Source organism: Ustilago hordei (genome assembly GCF_900519145.1).
Source record: "Ustilago hordei strain Uho2 genome assembly, contig: UHO2_contig_01, whole genome shotgun sequence".
NCBI lineage: Eukaryota > Fungi > Basidiomycota > Ustilaginomycetes > Ustilaginales > Ustilaginaceae > Ustilago > Ustilago hordei.
In genome coordinates this window covers 1,543,238-1,561,649 of record NW_024545270.1, presented here as the reverse complement: position 1 = coordinate 1,561,649, position 18,412 = coordinate 1,543,238, and the positions used below count along the sequence as shown (strand labels likewise).

The 18,412-nt window shown below is 48.3% G+C and overlaps 4 protein-coding genes across 4 annotated transcripts; 2 read left to right on the top strand and 2 right to left on the bottom strand.

Moving 5' to 3' along the window:
- Nucleotides 1-9,474: 9,474 nt before the first annotated feature.
- Nucleotides 9,475-10,542, top strand: UHO2_00439 (uncharacterized protein; the record flags this gene model as incomplete). Its single annotated transcript, XM_041557059.1, has 2 exons — nucleotides 9,475-9,576; nucleotides 9,676-10,542. The coding sequence occupies 2 exons, from the start codon at nucleotides 9,475-9,477 to the stop codon at nucleotides 10,540-10,542; spliced, it is 969 nt and encodes a 322-aa protein (XP_041412993.1).
- Nucleotides 10,543-11,041: 499 nt separating this feature from the next.
- On the bottom strand, nucleotides 11,042-12,334 carry UHO2_00438 (uncharacterized protein; the record flags this gene model as incomplete). The annotated part of the gene is made up of 2 exons (XM_041557058.1): nucleotides 11,042-11,975; nucleotides 12,090-12,334. 2 exons carry the CDS (start codon nucleotides 12,332-12,334, stop codon nucleotides 11,042-11,044), a joined length of 1,179 nt encoding a protein of 392 aa, XP_041412992.1.
- Nucleotides 12,335-14,835: 2,501 nt separating this feature from the next.
- On the top strand, nucleotides 14,836-15,783 carry UHO2_00437 (putative CF25 - polyadenylation factor; the record flags this gene model as incomplete). Its single annotated transcript, XM_041557057.1, has 4 exons — nucleotides 14,836-15,056; nucleotides 15,166-15,361; nucleotides 15,442-15,517; nucleotides 15,644-15,783. The coding sequence occupies 4 exons, from the start codon at nucleotides 14,836-14,838 to the stop codon at nucleotides 15,781-15,783; spliced, it is 633 nt and encodes a 210-aa protein (XP_041412991.1).
- A 719-nt stretch (nucleotides 15,784-16,502) lies between these two features.
- On the bottom strand, nucleotides 16,503-17,401 carry UHO2_00436 (putative TATA-box-binding factor TBP; the record flags this gene model as incomplete). The annotated part of the gene is made up of 2 exons (XM_041557056.1): nucleotides 16,503-17,022; nucleotides 17,202-17,401. The coding sequence occupies 2 exons, from the start codon at nucleotides 17,399-17,401 to the stop codon at nucleotides 16,503-16,505; spliced, it is 720 nt and encodes a 239-aa protein (XP_041412990.1).
- Nucleotides 17,402-18,412: the final 1,011 nt, after the last annotated feature.

Sequence of the window (18,412 nt, the reverse complement as noted above, 5' to 3'; positions counted from 1 at the left end):
ACAGGAATTGAGGGATCAGGCAGATTGTGGGAATTGTAGCAGAATTCAGTGAGATCTGTAGTAGGAATGGTGCTATGACAGATCTCATTGAGATCTGCACAAGCAACAATGATATCACGAATTCTGCCAGAATCTGCAGTAAGCTTGATCATATGGCAGATTCTGCAGAGATCAGTGACAGGGATGATTGTATGACGAATTCCCATGCAAGGAGGACCAAGCTCGCATGCGACAAGGATCAAGCGCCACCAAGACAGGGACCAAGCTCAGGAGCATGCAGTGGGTTACCACTCAGGGGCCATAAGGTAAAAACCTGGCAAACAGTTGCTGGTCGAAGGAAGAAGAGCTGTGTTATGGACACTGGCAAGCAGGTATTGAGGAGGAGGAGCAGTGTCGAAGGAGTCGACACACAGCTCAAGAAGGACAGACAGGAATGATAAGCAAGCAGGGCTTGAGGAGGAGGAGGCACCTCATCAGGGACTCTTGCACAGTGCTTGGCAAAGAAGGTACTCTCTGGAGAGAGAGCCAGAGCAGTGTTGCTGGTGACACTGTGAAGATGTATATAACCATACCTTCTCGCCACAAGTGGTCGAGTGGATCCCCATCCACTCTACACACCATATAAGCTAGTTATCACTTCAGCATAAGTATACATTAGTTTCAGTCAGCATAGTAGTAATCAACAGGTTACTTCTCATTGTAGCACATGTGTTGTATCACTGCTCACTGATGTCCAAAGGCAGTTCCTAGCAAATCAGCAGTCCAGATTAAGATAGAACTGAAGGCAGTTGTCCACTGTGGTCTGGGGATCACCTCAAGTGTTAGTCAACACACTGGACACTCATGTTGATGCCACCAGTACTCATACTCACACCAGATCTTGGTGTCATCACAAGTTCACATCATTATTGATCGTGCTGAGCTACCTCTGGATGGAGTGTCCACAGTGGTTAGTCGAAACCTGCAATAGCAAAACCACAACTACAGATTCAAGCGAGAAAAGTGATAGAGATGGCTCTATTGCATATTTCACCAAGAATCGCAATACCACTAGTGTTGTCACATAACTCGACAGGATCAGTAATAGTATCGACACTACTACAGATCTCAGGTTTCAGGCGTGCAACCGCCGACAGCCTGGACCATATGTGCAGCTTTCTCGTGGTCCTCTTCTCAATACAGGTTGCCTCGAAATCCCATGAGACATTGGAAGCAGTTCTTGAGGTAGGCAATGCCATGTTCAGCCTTGACACAAATGTGGGAGAGTGAATAGTTGAAGTAGTGGAAATCTCTGCTCTTTGCAACTGCAGTGTTGCTGTATGGTCCAACTGTGTAGCTGGAGTAGCCATAACTAGCATCAACCCAGACAAACTTGCCTTCATCAAGATGTGAATGAGGCTTGGCAACAATACCACTGCCTGAAGCCCAGACTTGCACATCATGTGATGACCCAGGATGTCCAACCACTGACTTGACAATGTGCAAGGAATGAGGGAGGAAGACAAGGGCAATGTTGAATGTATAATCACCCTTGTATGAGTAATGCTTGCAAGCATTGAGTGCTGGCTTCCAAGCAAGATTGATGTGTGTACCATCTACCACCAACCATCTTCTAGACCATTCCTTGACTCCACTCTTATCAGCAACCCATGCTTTTGCCTTAGCACACTTGTCTTCAGTTGCAAAGGTTACTACTTTGCTGTTCAGCTCATATAGGCCTGCAATAGTCCTATCTGTCCACTTGTGAACCAAGCCCCAACTGCAAGTGCAGGCAAATGCAACATCATGAACTCCACCACCATTTCCTGACTGTCTAAGCCGATATAGACCAACTGCCACTTGCTGCTGAACATGCTGAAAGCTTAATGTTGATCTGAAGGCATTGGTTGTGCTGAGCCTGTAAGTGAGAGCTTGGAATGCATCTAGGGTCATGTGAACAGCCCCTCAAAAGAGCTTGTGGTTGATGACAGCATATTGATCAAGCATGTTGATGAGGGGATCCCTTCATTGTGGCAGTTGATGGCATTCAACTGTGTATTGAGACTGGCTGATGATGTCATAAGTCCTGATGAGCATGAATGAGACAGCATGATCAAACATGTCATCATCAGACTCTTCAAGGTCATCATTAGGTGTGCACCATGGTTGAAGTAGAGGGCCAGAAATAGGAAATTGATGATTGATGAGTTCAGTTGAACAAGGATGATGTGGTCCAAAAGAGAGTCCAAAGCTACAAACACAACTCAGCTGAGTTCTGCACAACACACATGCTCAGAACTGGGGCTACATGCAGCATTCCTCCACCAAGATCATTCTTCCACACTTACACCAATCAGCATCTTGTATGTGGAACAATTCATCACATTGAAGCAATCTACATTCAAGAGATTACATGGAAGATTGGGTATGGGGTATGCTAGTCATACATATTGAGAGCTAGCTTTACAGAGAGCAATCATACAACAAGTCAGAAACACAGGAACAGAACTTGGAGAACTTGAAAGGAACACAATTCTTGCCAAATGGTCTACTCATGAGCTGAATCATTGTTGTCCTGCTGATCCATGGCACAAACCAGTGGGTCAAGTTCAAGACTGCTTTGACTACTTCCAGCGATGTGTCAGCAGTCTCGCGCCTGAAACCTAGTTGAAGATACAACGAAAAATCCCTAACTGTTCCAATCACCAAAGTGTGCAAGAGTCTCCAATCACCAAAGCACACAACTCGCTGGGGCAAAGGGCAATTGCCAAATTGCCAATTGCTGAGAATAGCATTCATCGGATCATGCTTATTCACAAGGTGACTCAGAAACACAAGAAGCATGACATAGTTGAAGAAGTATCTCAGGAGTATTGCAGAAATAACAGTCTAGAGTTGATACAGGAGAAGAAACAGAGAAGCATTGGGAAACCAGCACTGAGTTTGCTTGAGACTACTTGGTGCCCTCATAGATGATACGAAGCTAAATATACTCACACTTGTAGTCATAGTCCACAAAAGAATCTATAAGCATTGCAGTCATAACACACCTGTCAGTAAGGAGCTTGATCGTAGCTCCTACAAAGTGGTGTCTTTTGCTCAATTAACCTTTAACTAACCTGGAACCTGTAATAGAAACGCATCTATTACAGATCCTGTCGAAATATGTGATAGAGTGCTTTCTATTATTGTTCCCATTGAGATCTGTCTTAGAAGACCTCTATGACTTTTCTTGTCCAAAGATGTGATAAAGTGGTTGATACTGCAGGTCTTGACTAACCACCATGGACACTCTGTCCAGAGGTAGCTTGGCATGATCAATAACAATAGAAACTTCATACTGACACCAAGGTCTGGTGTGAGTGTGCTTGTTGGTGGCACTGACACAAGTGTCCAGTGTGTTGACTGAGTGCTTGAGGTAATCCCCAGACTGCAGTGGATGACTGCCTTTGGTTCTGATGATCGAGAGAGCCAGACCACTGGATGAACCACCTTTGGATGTCAATCAATGTCAACAAGTGGTGATACAACACACACACTATGATAGGAGCAATGTCTTACAATTGCTACTGCTTGACTAAATACTAATGTATACTTTATGTGAAAGCTATAACTAGTAGTGTATGGTGTAGAGTGGATGGGGATCCACTCAACAGCTACAATGAGGAGGGAGGTTATATACCATCCTTGCAATGTCATCTGCAACACTGCCTTCCCTCTGGCATGCCTCTCCAACACTGCTCCTCCTCTTTCCTGTCTCTCCTATCCATCCTGTGATGCTGCTCATCAGCACCATGTCTCTTGCTGCCCATGGATGGACAGCCCTCACATTGTTTTATCATCATCAGGGGCCATTCCCACCTCATCTGAGCAACAGTTTGCACCCCTTCTCATTCCTCCCATCTACCCACTTGGGGTTCATTCCCAAGCAGGTCCCCTGCTTCATGGATGGTGGACCCTGATGTCTTTGCCACCCATCCATAATATCGACATCTGTCTCATGATGAGACTCATGAGATCAGCACCCCCCTTGCAGGATCTGTCATACAATTGCAATACTACAGGTTCCAGCAGGTTTTGCCATAACCTCCCATTCATACCAAATTGGTTGGAATCTGTCATAGATCTGTTTCTACTACAGATCTTGGTGGACTCTGCTGTAACTCTCGTTTAGCCTGATTCTGCGATTCCTGCACTCTCCTTCATATGAATTCGGGTCTTCTTGCTTCCTGCACATCTGGCCCCATGACACGATGTTGCCAAAGGGTAGATTAGGGTTCATCATCTGCACCATCTCCATGAGCCAACCATGCTCTTCAGTTCACATGTGCTCTTGTCTCTCACTTTCTTCCCTGGCAAATTGAATGCACATTTCCTCCCTCTTCATGCATTCCTCCTCAACCTTGATTCTTGCCTGAAGCATGTCTTGGGTGCAGGCCTGCACAATTTCCGACAGCTCTTCTTGCTTGCTCTTGGAAGGGGAGGGTCGAGACTTCTTGGGTGTTGTACCTGTGGCTGGAGAATAGAAAACAGAGCCACCATCACCATCATCCACTTCATCAGCCCCAAAAGTGGTGCTGGATGAGTGCTGGTGGGTTGGAGTGTCTATAGGGGTAATGGTGAAGGGGGTGGGGCCAATTGAAAAAGGGTTGGATGAGGAAGAGAAGGGTGAGCGGGATGAAGATGAAGCAGCAGCTGGGGTGGCTGCAACTGAAGAAGAAAAAGATGAGATAACTCTTGCTCCAATGGGATCATATTGCAACTCCTCAAGAATGGATTCCATGCCAGGAATGTTGCATCACTGAGGGTAGAGAGCATTGCTGGCATCGTCCATGTTCACATCATCATCAACCGAGTTATTCTGAGAGGAGGCAGGGGGGGCATCATATGGGTGACCAGTGAGAAGAACAACTGGACCAGTCTGTGCATGGTTGGTCATCATCTTGTGCCAGTGCTCAAATCAAGAGCAGCTTTGAGCAATTGATTCACATTTGGCATAGTCCTGCAAGTTGATAAAGAAGCATAGACAGAGATATAGAGTATAAGAACATTGGCACACTTAACATGAATCAACTAAGTTGTACTTACAGAGCTGTTGTGATCCATGTCTTGAAGAAGTACTCCAGCATTGGTCTGCTGCAAGATGGTCTTCTTGATGTTGTTGTATTGTTCAGTGAGCCAGCGAATCTTAGTCTTTACTCAACCAACACCATCAACAGTAGACTCATCTGGGAACAGCTCCTGCCATATCTGCCCACAGATAATGTCTTTGTTTGTCTTCAGACCCTTTTCCTGTTCCACAGTCAAATGTCCTGGCAATAGAACATGTTGGTATTGATCATTATTGTAGATGATATCAATGAGGTGATTTATGTCACTAGGCAACCAATTGAAGTAGGCAATATGATCTGTTTTGTTGAAACTGCTGCCATGAGTACTGGCTTGATGGCTGCAAGCTGCAGAGATTCGAGTTGGGCAGGTAGAGGCTTGGTGAGGCAAAGAACTGGCAGATGTGGTGGCATTGGAACCAGAAGGAGGGGAGTAGGACAAAGGGGAAGTGGGAGAGGTTGCTGGCTGAGTCAACTCAGCCCCAGCCAAGGTGCTGGAAGTTGCAGAAGGGTGGGGCTGATGAGAGCCATCAAGGTTGGACTGAGCTGACATTGTGTTGTGCTGCGAAGCAGTTGAAGACCGTGTCATGGACTTGACGGCGCAGGAAGCAGGAAGACCCGACAGTTCATATGAAGGTAGCACAGGAATCGAAGGATCAGGTGGATCGGTGGATTTACAGAAGAATTCAGTGGAATCAGTAGTAGACCCAGTTCTATGACAGATCTCATTGGGATCTGCATGAACAAAGTCAATATCACAGATCCTACCAGAATCTGCAGTAAGTACAATAGTATGGCAGATTTTGCTGAGATCAGTGATAATGATGTTTGTATGACAATTTCACATGTGAGAGGGACTACATTTGCAAGCAAGGAGGATCGAGCACTGCCAAGACAGGGACCAAGCTCATGAAGCATGCAGATGGTTACTGCTCAGGGGCTCAGGAGATATGCAGACAAGAGAACCATTGCTGGTTGAAGGAAGAGGAGCTGTGTGGCAGACACTGGTGAACAAGTCATGAGGAGGAGGAGCAGTGTCGATGGAGTCAATACAGCTCAGGAAAGACAGGAGCGATGAGGTTCGTCAAGGGGGAGGAGTCTCAGTGGAGACTCTAGCACAGTACTCGGTGGTGAAGGTACTCTCTGGAAAGAGAGTCAGAGCAGTGTTGCTGGCAACGCTGCGAAGAGGTATATAACCATACCTTCTCATCACAAAGGGTCGAGTGGATTCCCATCCACTCTACTCACCATATTAACTAGTTATCACTTCAGCATTAAGTATACATTAGTTACAGTCAGCAAGCAGCAATCAAGTAGATTGTGTCAGGGGTCTCGCGCCTGAAACCCAGGTCGGTCTGTCGAGATACTCGGTGACTATCAAACTGTGCGACAGCTATTGTCTCAGTATTGGTCTCAACAAGCTAGTTGCTTGGCAACTATCAAGTTGTGCGATGACAATGGGTGGCATTCATTGTATATACTGTTGTAGGTTTCAGCTGACCTCTGTGGACACTCCGTTCAGGGGTAGCTCAGCACGATCAATATCAATGCTTCGGTTATGATGACACCAAGGTCTGGTGTGAGTGTTGATGATGATGAGGTTGATGGTGTTGGTGATAAGGTTGGTGGTGTCAACATGAGTGTCCAGTGTGTTGACTTTGACGCTTGAAGTGATCCCCGGACCGCAGTGGACTACTGCCTTTGGTTCTATCTATATCCGGACTGCTAACCTGCTATGGGGCGCCTACGGATGTCAGGTAGTGGTGATACAACACACACACTATGATGAGGAGCAACCTTGATAGATTGCTGCTATGCTGACTGTAACTAATGGGTACTTATGTTTCTAAAGTATTGACTAGTTGTATGGTGAGTAGAGTGGATGAGGATCCACTCGACCTATGATGATGAGAAAGCATGGTTATATACCTCTTCACAGCATCGCCAGCGATGCTGCTCCTGCTCTCTCTCCAGAGAGTACCTTCTTCATCGAGTACTGTTCAGGGGCCCCTCTAGCACTGCTCCTCCTCCTTGCTATCCTGCTTGCTTGGCACCCCTGTGCCTCTTGAGCTGTGTCGACTCCTTCGACACTGCTCCTCCTCCTTGCTATCCTGCTGCTTGTTTGGCACCCCTGTGCCTCCTGAGTGGTGTCGACTCCTTCGACACTGCTCCTCCTCCTCATGACCTGGTGTCGACTCCTTCGACACTGCTCCTCCTCCTCATGACCTGGTGTCGACTCCTTCGACACTGCTCCTCCTCCTCATGACCTGGTGTCGACTCCTTCGACACTGCTCCTCCTCCTCAGGACCTGCTTGCCGGTGTCCTATACACTGCTCCTTCTCCTTTGACTGGTGACAGTTCCTTTGACTCTTGTCTCTCGAGCCCCTGAGTGGTAACCATCTGCATGCTCCTTGAGCTTGGTCCCCTTTGTGGCTGTGCCTGCTCCATGAGCTTGGTCCTCCTCATGGCTGTACCTGGCCTTCCTCGCATATGGCTCAGTCCTCCTTTGCATGTGAGTCCATAGGAGTCCATGGTCTCCATGGAGACTGCACTATGACCATGCTCTCTACTGGTATCGACTAGATCTCTGATACCTGTGCTCCTTCCATATGAACCAGTGACCCTCCTGCTTCTTGAGCATTCAGGCCCATGACAGATTGCTCCTCATTGAAGCGCATGTGTTGTATCACTGCTCACTGATGTCTGAAGGCGGTTCATAGCAAACCAGCAGTCCGGATAAGATAGAACCAAAGGCAGTAGTCCACTGCAGTCCAGGGATCACCTCAAGCACATAGTCAACACACTGGACACTTGTGTTGATGCCACCAAGCACATTGCTCACACCAGACCTTGGTGTCAGTACCAGTTCACATCATTATTGATTGTGCCAAGCTGCCTCTGGATGGAGTGTCTGACAGTGGTCAGTTGAAATCTGCAATAGCATTACCACAACTACAGATTCGAGCGAGAAAGATAATAGAGACAGCTCTACTGCATATCTCATCCAGAATTGCAATACCACAAGCACTGTCACATAACTCGACAGAATCGGTAATAGTATTGATACTACTACCGATCTCAGGTTTCAGGCGTGCGACCGCTGACAGACTGCTCTGATGCTGGAGCCAATCCAGAGGCTTGCTGCAAAGCTGTGAATAGTGTATTGTTGTTGATATGGTCATGAGGGGATGGCATGTCCATGTCCTGGTGCTGACAGGGAGGAAATGCTACTGGAGATGGTGATAGAAGTGAAGCAAGGACAGACATAACTCAAAGCATGAGAAAGTGTAGACAGTGTGGAAAGTGGAGTTCAAGGGTTGTGTGCAGATTTGTGTTAGAATCACATGATATCAGCACATGACAAAAACTCCTGCTGAAAACTCAAATATTCAGAAACCCAGGCTCACAGCAAAAATAAGTAGAGGTTTTCAAAACTTCTGAGCTTTTCTTTCCTGGCAGAGCTTACTTAAGCAGTGAGTTTTCAAAATCCAAAAAAACCATGAAAACTTGGAGTTTTGAAAACTCAGAGGAAACTGAAACCCCCTAAGGGGGTATCAATTCTCGAGTGTTTTTAGAAACACATGTTTCTCGATTTTGACGAGTTTTTATTTTGCACAAAAACCTTACATAAGCTCACCCAAAGTTGAAAAAACACATGTTTCTGAAAACATGCCTCTGGACCTGGTAAAATGGACTCACTTTTTCTGTCACTCTCCAAAATGAAGTGTGGATGCATGGATGTGCATCCACTTGCTTTACTTCATCACACTGGTGTGTCATGTCCTTCATCACTGTGCTTCATGTCCTTCATTACTGTGCATCATGTCCTTCATTACTGTGTGTCAAATGAAGTGCAGATGCACAGATGTGCAACCACTTGCTTCCCTCCTTCATTACCAGCAATGAATTTGGTAACAGACATGTTAAATCAAATTAATTGCCACCTTTGCTGCAAACGTGTTTTTGGAAACATGTGTTTTTTGGATGCTCCTAAAAGGGGTGTTCAAAAATGGGAAAAAGTCGTCAAAATCGAGAAACACATGTTTCTAAAAACACTCGAAAATTGATACCCCCTCTAGTTTACAATTGGGGGCATCAATTTCCTGAGCTTTTTTGAGGATTGGAATACTTTAGTTTTCGAGGGCAAAAAAAAATTGAAACCCCCTATTCTAGGCTGGGAAAATTTAACCTACAAACGAGATAGTTTTTGTTCGCAAATATCACCCTAACATCAAAAAGTCTGATTATCGAGCTCAGCTGCTGCACGGTTCTTCGTGTTGCCGTTCAAGCCGAACTTTCTTCTTGTATCTGTGGTGTGACTATCTCCACTTTGCTCCCTATCAGCAAGACAATCAGCGCTCCTACTACACCCGGTTGAGTCAGAGATATGGCGACGGCAAAGATCGCAACGCTGGCCATCCGTACGCTCGCCAAGCCTATTGCAACGCAGCTCAAGAGCCAAGCCGCACAGCATGAGAGGTTTAGAAAGGTATGCTTCCTCATCAACCAGCTGCGATCACAGCCATGGAAGGGGAATGGCTGACCTAAGTAACTTTGTCCACTGTTTCGCTTCTACCTTGAATCTTAGTTCTGCATCGCGCTTGCCCAACGGATGCACCGCACAGAGATGGCGCTCAGGACGAATCTCCTTCCAAAAGGGGTCCAACAGAAAGTACGACCACTAAACGATGCCAAAGCGATAGCGAACGGTGCCAATGCGATATCGGAAGGCTTCCTTTTCTTCGTGGCAGCAACCCTCATCCTCGGCGAGACATATCGAGGCTCTCGTAAGAAGGCGGAACAGCGCGATCGCACCGAAGACTCGCTCAATCAGCTCAAGGACCAAGTCGAAAGGATGGCCACGGTACTCGGCATTGATCTGGAACAGCTCGAGCGTATATCAGAGCGGCAATTGGACGGAGATGACTCGCAAGCAAGCGTATCTGGAAGCAGCAGTAGGAATGGCGGAAACAGTGCAGGCGTGGTAACCGAGGAAGCAGATCCATCCTTGGTCAAGGCGCGGCTCCGAGTGTTCCGTGACAAGCAGGATGAGAATATCAAGTCAAAGCAGTTACAAGCAGCGGTCTCCGTGCTGCTCAACCTTTCCCTCCAGAATCGATGGGTTGCGGGGCCAGAGGCGTTGGAACTGGAGGGCATCCTGGGCGGCTCTCGATCGAACCCATCTCACACACCAACACAGCCCTCGCAGATATCGCAAGGAGAAGCGAATAGGACGCCAGATGTTTCAGTCAACAGCAGCTTTCAGGTGCCGATAGCGACATCGGAAGACCCATCAACACCGACCCTTCAACCTTCCATCATACAACAGGTGGCCCTGGAGAGGGCAAAAGCATTAGCCCGCGAGGCTAGAGGCGAGACGGATCCAAATATACAATCTGCCGATGCGTCATTAGCCAACCTTCTAGCTCAGCATAGACAGACGACTTCAACCTGACCTCATCTCGTGATACCACCATTCAATTCCAGATATCCCAACAGCATCGACTGACGTGTGTTATGTGAACTGTATCCCGAGATCATGCTGTGATAACACAGCAATTTTCTTCAATACAGCAGTCGGACGAAGGGGTACAAATCAAATTCGACCGAGCCAATGGTCTTCAGAGATACATACAGCGAGAAACAGGTAAGAAAGTGGGACAATCAGAAAGTCTGACGAGACAAAATGGCAAAGGGAGAGTATCGCAAGCGCAAAAGGAGCACAGGCCACAAACGAATCGCAAACCGAGCCCAGCAATGTCATCGTCGTCCGGATTGTCACTGGGATCTTCGGGATTTGTTGAGCGCCTTGTCCGAGGAGAGAAGGTGAAGAGCGGGTATCTCGTCCCATCCGAATCGGGACCCAAAACAGCCAGGAACGAAAGTGGTATCCAGGATAGTGAGAATACAGCAGAAGCGCAGAGTATCATTGGGCTGTTCTATCGATTGCAGCTCTAAGATGCACGGGGTCGGACAGCGATGGCTTCGTAGCGAGCGAAACCAAAGACGGTAGCGGTGGCCCAGATCTGGAGGTCAACGCCAAGGTGAGCGAGGACGTAGTCGTACGAAAAGAGCGAGCGCAATCCTCGAATGAGTGCCAACTCGGGGACCTCACCAGCAGCAACGCCGAGCATAGCGGGTGAAGGAAGGCCAAGCGCGGTGAGGGTGCTGTTCGGAAGCACGCGGGCCAGGAAGAAGAGGGCCGAGAGACGTGCCAAGAGGAACGAGTAGGCCGAAGGCTGCGAGCGACGATCAAATGTGACCAGGTGGGCTACAGCAAGGGGCACAAGAACGCTGTAGACGGCCCAGAGCACCAGGGGTCGGTAGAAGGCTAGGCTGATGAGGCCACGCGGGTCCGGAAGAGTGATGGCCCAGTGAGGGAGGTATCCGTTGATGCCAGACTTGGGGTTGACCACGGGGATGTGAGGGCCACGGCTTTCAAGCTCGAGGTAGGTGGTAGGGAGCGTGGCGAGCACAAGCAATATGCCCTCGAAAGCAACAAGAAGGCGAACAAGATTCTTGGAGTCGCTAAGCCAGTTGCGAGCACGGAAAAAGACCTTGTCGCCTTCCTGCTTGACCTTGCGGTAACGCTTGGCGGCTTCACCTTGAACGGCCTGAAGGCTAGCAGCGACCTCGCTCTGAGCATCCTGAACCTCACTGCTCAGCTCGTCGGCCGTGGAGCGAGCGTTGCCCGAGATGGTGTCGACGAGCTTGTCGAGCGACTTGCGAGCCTTGAAGCCGCGCTGCTTGGCGGTAGTAGCAAGGTCGGAAACGCTCTCAGGGATGTTGGCAAAAGGAGTCGAAGGCGTGACAAGGTTGCAAGCACGTTGCGAGTGCTTACGAGGCGACCGAACAGACGCTTCGGGCGAGTCAGAGGCGTCCGAGTCGCTATTCGTCATTCAACAATCGTAATGAAGGATGAAGGAAACCTTTCAGTCAGTCTTATTATTACACCATTCACCGAGTGCTGAACACCGGCGCGGGTCTTGTAAGTATACTTACGCGTTTCCATTGACGCTGCTGGAACGAGCAGAGCGTTTGCGACCGTCAAGGCTCTCGATGAGGCCCTTGAAGTTCCCATTGGAAGAGTACTGGTTCTTGTTGCTCATTAGGTGCTCACGGATGAGGTCCTCAAGCTCTTCCTTCTTTTCCGACTGGTCGAGACCGATACCGAGAGCCTGAGCAATCTCGGTGAGCTCTCCCTTGCGCTTAGCCTTGAGCGAGCCTTTGAACGGAGTAGATGACATCTTGGAAGAAACACGCAAAGGAGTATCGTGTAAAGGAGCGAAGGTTGGTCTGAGGAGTAGGATGTGGAAGAAGGGAAAGGCAGGGTTCACGGGATCGGGCGGATGGATATCGTAGATGCAACAAAGCGGATGGATGCAAAAGAAAGGCTGGATGTGCGTGTCACTACTCTGTGCTCCGTTTCTGTGCGACTCACACACAAGTCTCAACCCCGCCTCCACAAGGCGGCGGCAGCAGCGGCCAAGCTGTTGGCGTCGCGTTGTGCGGCGTGTCTCCCTCTCACAAGTCTCTGACAAAGGTAACGATCAAACATGATAATGAGAGATGACACAAGCCGGTGGTGGAGGGATTGGGACAGGCTGATCTGATCAGAGATTCAGGAGGACCAATCTAGGAAGAGATTGGGTGCAACACAGTCCCACTGGTTGTCATGGTAAATCATTAGATAGGAGTACTCCCACCTGTGGGAGATGTCACAAAGATGTATATATACAGTACATGCATAAACAGTCCCATAATTTTACATGTCACCATACATCACTCTAATGCTCAATAGCTATAAGTTGTATTGCCACACTGTCTGATATTGTCTGAAAGCACTGCTTCTTCTCTCCAAGACTGTGTAATTGATATTGACATTGACTAAAAAAATTGTGCTATGTTGATGCAGTCTGGCATGCTCTCTATTAGTATCCTACATGTCTCTGGAGTGATCACTGTCCATTCAGCTTCAAATCTCTTGAGCAGTTCATCCCTGGACTTTGCAATCATACTATACTGTGAAAGTCACATTTTGAGATGGTGCCAGAGGTGTTCAATTGGGTTCAAGTCTGGTGACTGCCCTGGCCATTGCATAACCTTAATGCTATTGCCTTCCAACCATGTTCTTGTCTTCTTCGACATGTGTTTCGGGTCATTGTCTTGCTGAAACATGACATCAGTGTATGCATGCTGAAGCCACAAATCTGAGATTGTTTTCACAAGCTTGTCATTCAAGATATCAATGTATTGGTCTGAATTCATTGAACCCAGCACCAAGCACATACCTCCCACCCCTTCCCACATCATACAGCCCCAGATCATGATGGAGCTGCTGCTGAACTTGACTGTTGGCCTGACAAGCTTGCTGTTGAAGCCAGCATTCTTAATCTAACAGAACTGCTTCCCATCCAGTCCAAAGAAGTTGATCTTTGTCTCATCGGACCATACCACCTTCTTCCAATCCTCAACAGTCATGTCCTTGTGCTCATTCACAAATTTGAGATGCACTTTGTAATGCCTCTTGAGTAGCTTTGGTTTATTCACTAGCCTTCGTGCTTTGTAACAACAGTAATGAAGTGCTTTTCTTACTGTCATTGGGCATGCTTTGATGTGAAATGTCTCCTGCAGTGCATGACATGCTTTCCTGACTGTGGACATTGAATTGAGCTTGAAATAGTGGTCCAGGAAGCAAACATGATGAGGCTGGAGTTTTCTTGGCCAGCCCCCCTTTGACTTTGGAGCATTGGCAGAGGCACTTTTGCTGATGTGAGACACCATAGACTTGCTCAGACCAAGTTTCTCAGCAACTGAACAGGTAGATTCTCCATTTTGGAGGCAAAAGAGTGCCGATCAGTGCTTCTTGGGAGTGGTTTTTGTCATGATGGTATAGATATGATGGTGTCAGACTGGAAGTGCTGCCAGATTGCTCACAGTCATCTGATTGAGCTGAAACTTTCCACATCACTACTTTCAATGTGTATGAAGGTGCCCACCAAGTTACATTACAAGTTTCATTGTAGTCAAAAGCCCACAAGGTCAGGAATGGAGTGGTGTCGCTATTTGGGAGCATGCTCCATAAACTGTCTGAGAGCACTAGGCTCTCAGCCCGTTCTTCGAGTCAATTGAGTATATATGTTTCTGTCTAAAACAGCAGTGACATCGTACTCAGACTCTCCCCGATTGCCAGTATCGGGACCATAGAACTTCTTTACTTGTATCAGTCTCGTGCTCTCTTGCTCTCTTGCTCCCTTATTCACGCCATTCTATGACACCTTCCATTTTCGGAACATCAGAAAATCCATTGCATCCTATCTCTCCCTTCAGCAGACCAACGTTTTTCTCAACTCAAATCATACTACAAACCTTGTATGCTTCCTCATCGCAGTGTGCTTTCGACCGTAGAAGTCGACGTAATTGTAGTTCTCGCTTTGCAGCGTTGAGAGGTCTTGGTGAATAACAAGGCAAGGGTCGTGGTTGACATGGCTTTACGTCATTTTGACACCTGACTGCCGCATCGGGATGAGATCCACCTGTTTTTTTCAAGAAAGGTATTAAAAAGACCTAACAAAGAGAAGGTTTGATTACATAAGCTTAGCGTTTTGAATTCGCGAAGGGTTCAGCTGTCCAACATCTTCGCAAAGACTCGATCCTGCAGAGGCATCCCGAACCACGCACGATCCGCAGATGGATCCTCAGAAGCTGCACTATCACACAGTCACGAAGCTTGACCCGAAACGCAGCCATGTCACAAACTCTGACCCTACATCCGGTGACGTCCTTCACATTCACAACGAAGGATGCGCAGCCCGAAGAGGATCCATCTGTAGCAGCTCGATTGCAGCGCCTGCAAAACAACTACGAGGATCTCGGCATGAGGAGAACGGTCGAAGCTGTCCTCGTAGTGCACGAGCACGGGCATCCGCATGTCCTCATGCTTCAGATTGCCAACGCCTTCTTCAAGCTGTAAGTATCGAAAACCCACTAAGCGCTTCACCTGCCAAGCAATTTTACCGAAGAAGCAAGAAGATCGTGCTGATTATTTCTCCTCCTCGATGGGTTTGGACGATTACAGGCCAGGAGATTACCTCAAACCAGGCGAGGATGAAGTTGAAGGAATGAAAGCCAGACTAGACGAAAGACTAGGGCCAGTAGAGAGCGATCCAAACTCGTTCGGTCCCAACGGCGAAGGCCGCAACAAGGACGATGGAGAGTGGGAGATTCAGGACTGCTTAGCACAATGGTGGAGACCCAACTTTGAAACATTCATGGTAAGTTCCGTGGCCGCTTGACACAACAGCTTCGATGCATCAAACTGACACTTGACACTCTGATTGAACGAACCAAATAGTACCCGTACGCACCACCGCATATCACTAAGCCAAAAGAATGCAAGAAGCTCTTCCTGGTCACCATTCCCCCAACAAGTAAGTGATTTTTACCCCTCACAACACCGAAATTCAGAGTTGATCACTAATTAGCTTCGCCTCGACATTCTTCCAACTTTCGCTGCGTCGGTTCGTCCTTCTGTCTCTGAACGCCTCCTGCGACAGAGGTGCTTGCGGTGCCCAAGAACATGAAGCTACTCGCAGTGCCATTGTTCGAGCTCTATGACAACTCACAACGATATGGTCCTCAGCTCGCAGCCATCCCGCATCTTCTCTCAAGGTACAACTTCATCTACTCTGATTGAAAGTGTCTATGCTTTTCCGACCAGCCCAGCTCTGTACTTGTAACTTTAGACAAAAACGATCACTATTCGCAGCAGTGCTATGAAAGACGAGGAAGCGTCTGCGAGTCTCCTCGGCACCTAGACCTTTTCCACACGCAGTTCAGTGCGGGGCTCGGAGTCTGCTCACTTCACCGCAAGCACAAACGAGACACTGTCTGGCCTTGCTGGCAGCCTTCCATTGCTTGATGCATTTGATGCTTAAGGTGGCACTCAACATTGACACACAATACAGTTGTGAGAGATACCATGTGCATCCTTGGGCAACACAGTGCAGAGTGCTATTGCAAGAGAAGAGTGATACTAGTACAGTTTTGATTTGAGAAATGATTTTCTGGTAATGTGGCAGGATGATGATGACGAGTGCGAGAGAAAAAAGGAAGGGTGGTGAATGCGAATAGGGGAAGTGGAACGGGTTCCGGGCATGCGACTATGAGATTTCCGAGAGGCACAAAGCGGAGAGAAAGATCTGGGGTCGCAGAATGCGAAACGGAACCGAAGATGAAATTGGGATGGTGGGTTTGCTCCTCGCTGACACTGTCCAACATCGAGCCGGATGCGAAAGCTGAGAGGCAATAAATTAATGCTGCTGGATACTGCTGTTGCTGATGATAGGGATCGGAGTTGATGCTGCTGAAAGTGATGGGTAATTTTGATGATGTGCAAGCGTTGCTGAGCGACGATCAAGGCTTGCGGAACTCAGCCAACACTGGTAGGATGAGATTGAATGCCTGGTAGATCTCTTCTCGTACCTTGGCACCAGTGAGCACGATCTTGCCAGAGACAAAGATGAGGAGCACAACCTTGGGCTTGACCATTCTGTAGATCAGACCGGGGAACAGCTCGGGCTCGTACGACGAGTAAACACCGTGGCTGTAGGCGAGACCTTCGAGTCGAATCGGGAAGCGAACGTCGCACGATCCTACGATGTTCTGAATCTTGAACTCGCTGAACTTAGCCTCAAAGCCGAGCTTCTGGATGATACGTGCGTACTTTCGACTGGCGAGACGGCTGTCATCTTCCGACTTGGCGCCGGTGACCACCATCTTGCCCGAAGCAAAGATGAGTGCCGTGGTCTTGGGCTCTCGGATACGCATGATGACGGCGGCGAATCGTTTGGGGTTGTATTCGGCATTGCGCGCATGCAGCGCGATGGTCTTCAGATCCAAACGAACCTCAAGGTTGACGGTGGCGACAATGTTTCTGCGCGCAGCAGAGTGACGAAGGATGGAAAGAGCTCAGGGTGTCAACATGCAACGTTCCAAAGAGTTACAAAACAATTACTGCCATTGGTTCTGCGCCATCTGCGCGTCCGTAATCGTCACTGATGACGAAGGAAGACACGCAAATGGGCAGAAGGCAGTGCGGAGAAGGATACTCACTGCAACGTAGGTACAATACCATGTACACTCGAGAGGCCTTGTTCCAGACTGGCGTCCTTGCCGACAGCGGCAGGCTTCTGGTCATCTTCGCTGGCGCCGTTGGCTTTGGTAAAGGCACCAGCGTTGGAGTTACCCTTGACGCTGGTGGCGTTGTTGGCAGAGTTGCCCGAGCCGGGCAGTGCGACACCTCCGAAAGCCATCTTGTCGGATGCAATGATGGAAGCGAACGAGGATGAGAAAATGATGAAAGATGCCGAGGCCGAATGGAGAGAAGGCGTCGGAGTTATGTAGCGAGGTATTGAACCTGGTTGCGACGAAGAAAGAGTGAGATGAGTCGTTGCTGAAAAGCTTGCGACGTCAAGACACACGAGGACAATGCGGAATCACGATGGGAAAGGTCGAAGGTGGCGACGAAGCGGAAGCGGAATGAAAGCCGGAAAAATCGCACAGAAAGACCAATGTAGGCTGTTTGAAGACCTTCAGAAATGCTGAGTGGTCAACTTTTTTGACAATTGCAATTGCGTCGAGAGAAGAGGAGACGTGCGTGGAAGAATGATCCTTTTGCGGTGATGACGATCAACAGTCAAGGTGATCGTCGAAACAAAAGGGTTGAAGACACAACGTCGTCACCGTCAACAAACAGACTAGTCGATGCTACTGGTCCCGAGGTAGGAAAATGTAATCGCGCTGACGTCAAAGAAGCAAGCAGGCGGTCAAGGTCGGAGGCGGATCAGTCAAGACCCCTTCGATCGAGAGACAACGCTGACGAAGCTGGTAAAAAGCTCGGAAGTTGTGCTGATGTTCTTTGAACGGCTTGCGGGCGAAATACAAGCTGTATTGCTGATGGGGAGCGGATACAGGCTTGCGGGATGAGCGGAAAGCAGTAGGTGTCGCGTAGACTGAGTGTCGAGGGGATGGAAGTGGTAAGAGGGAAAGGAGGGATTTTCGGGTTCGAGTTCGTGGGATTGGCCTCTGAGAGACTTTGGCTTTATATACGATTGGAGTGCAGAACTCAACAACACCGCTGAGCTGCTTCGAAAAATTTTGTTCATCCACTAGAGCAGTGTTGGAAAAACCGGTAGAAATTCAATCTATTTGGCTAAGTCGCGACTACAAGCTTTGTATCCTTTTTCTATTCTATCAGCTAAGCACACTCAAAGCTCTGTATTTACAGAGGGGTTCTTAAGACGTGTCTTGCGCGAATTCACAAC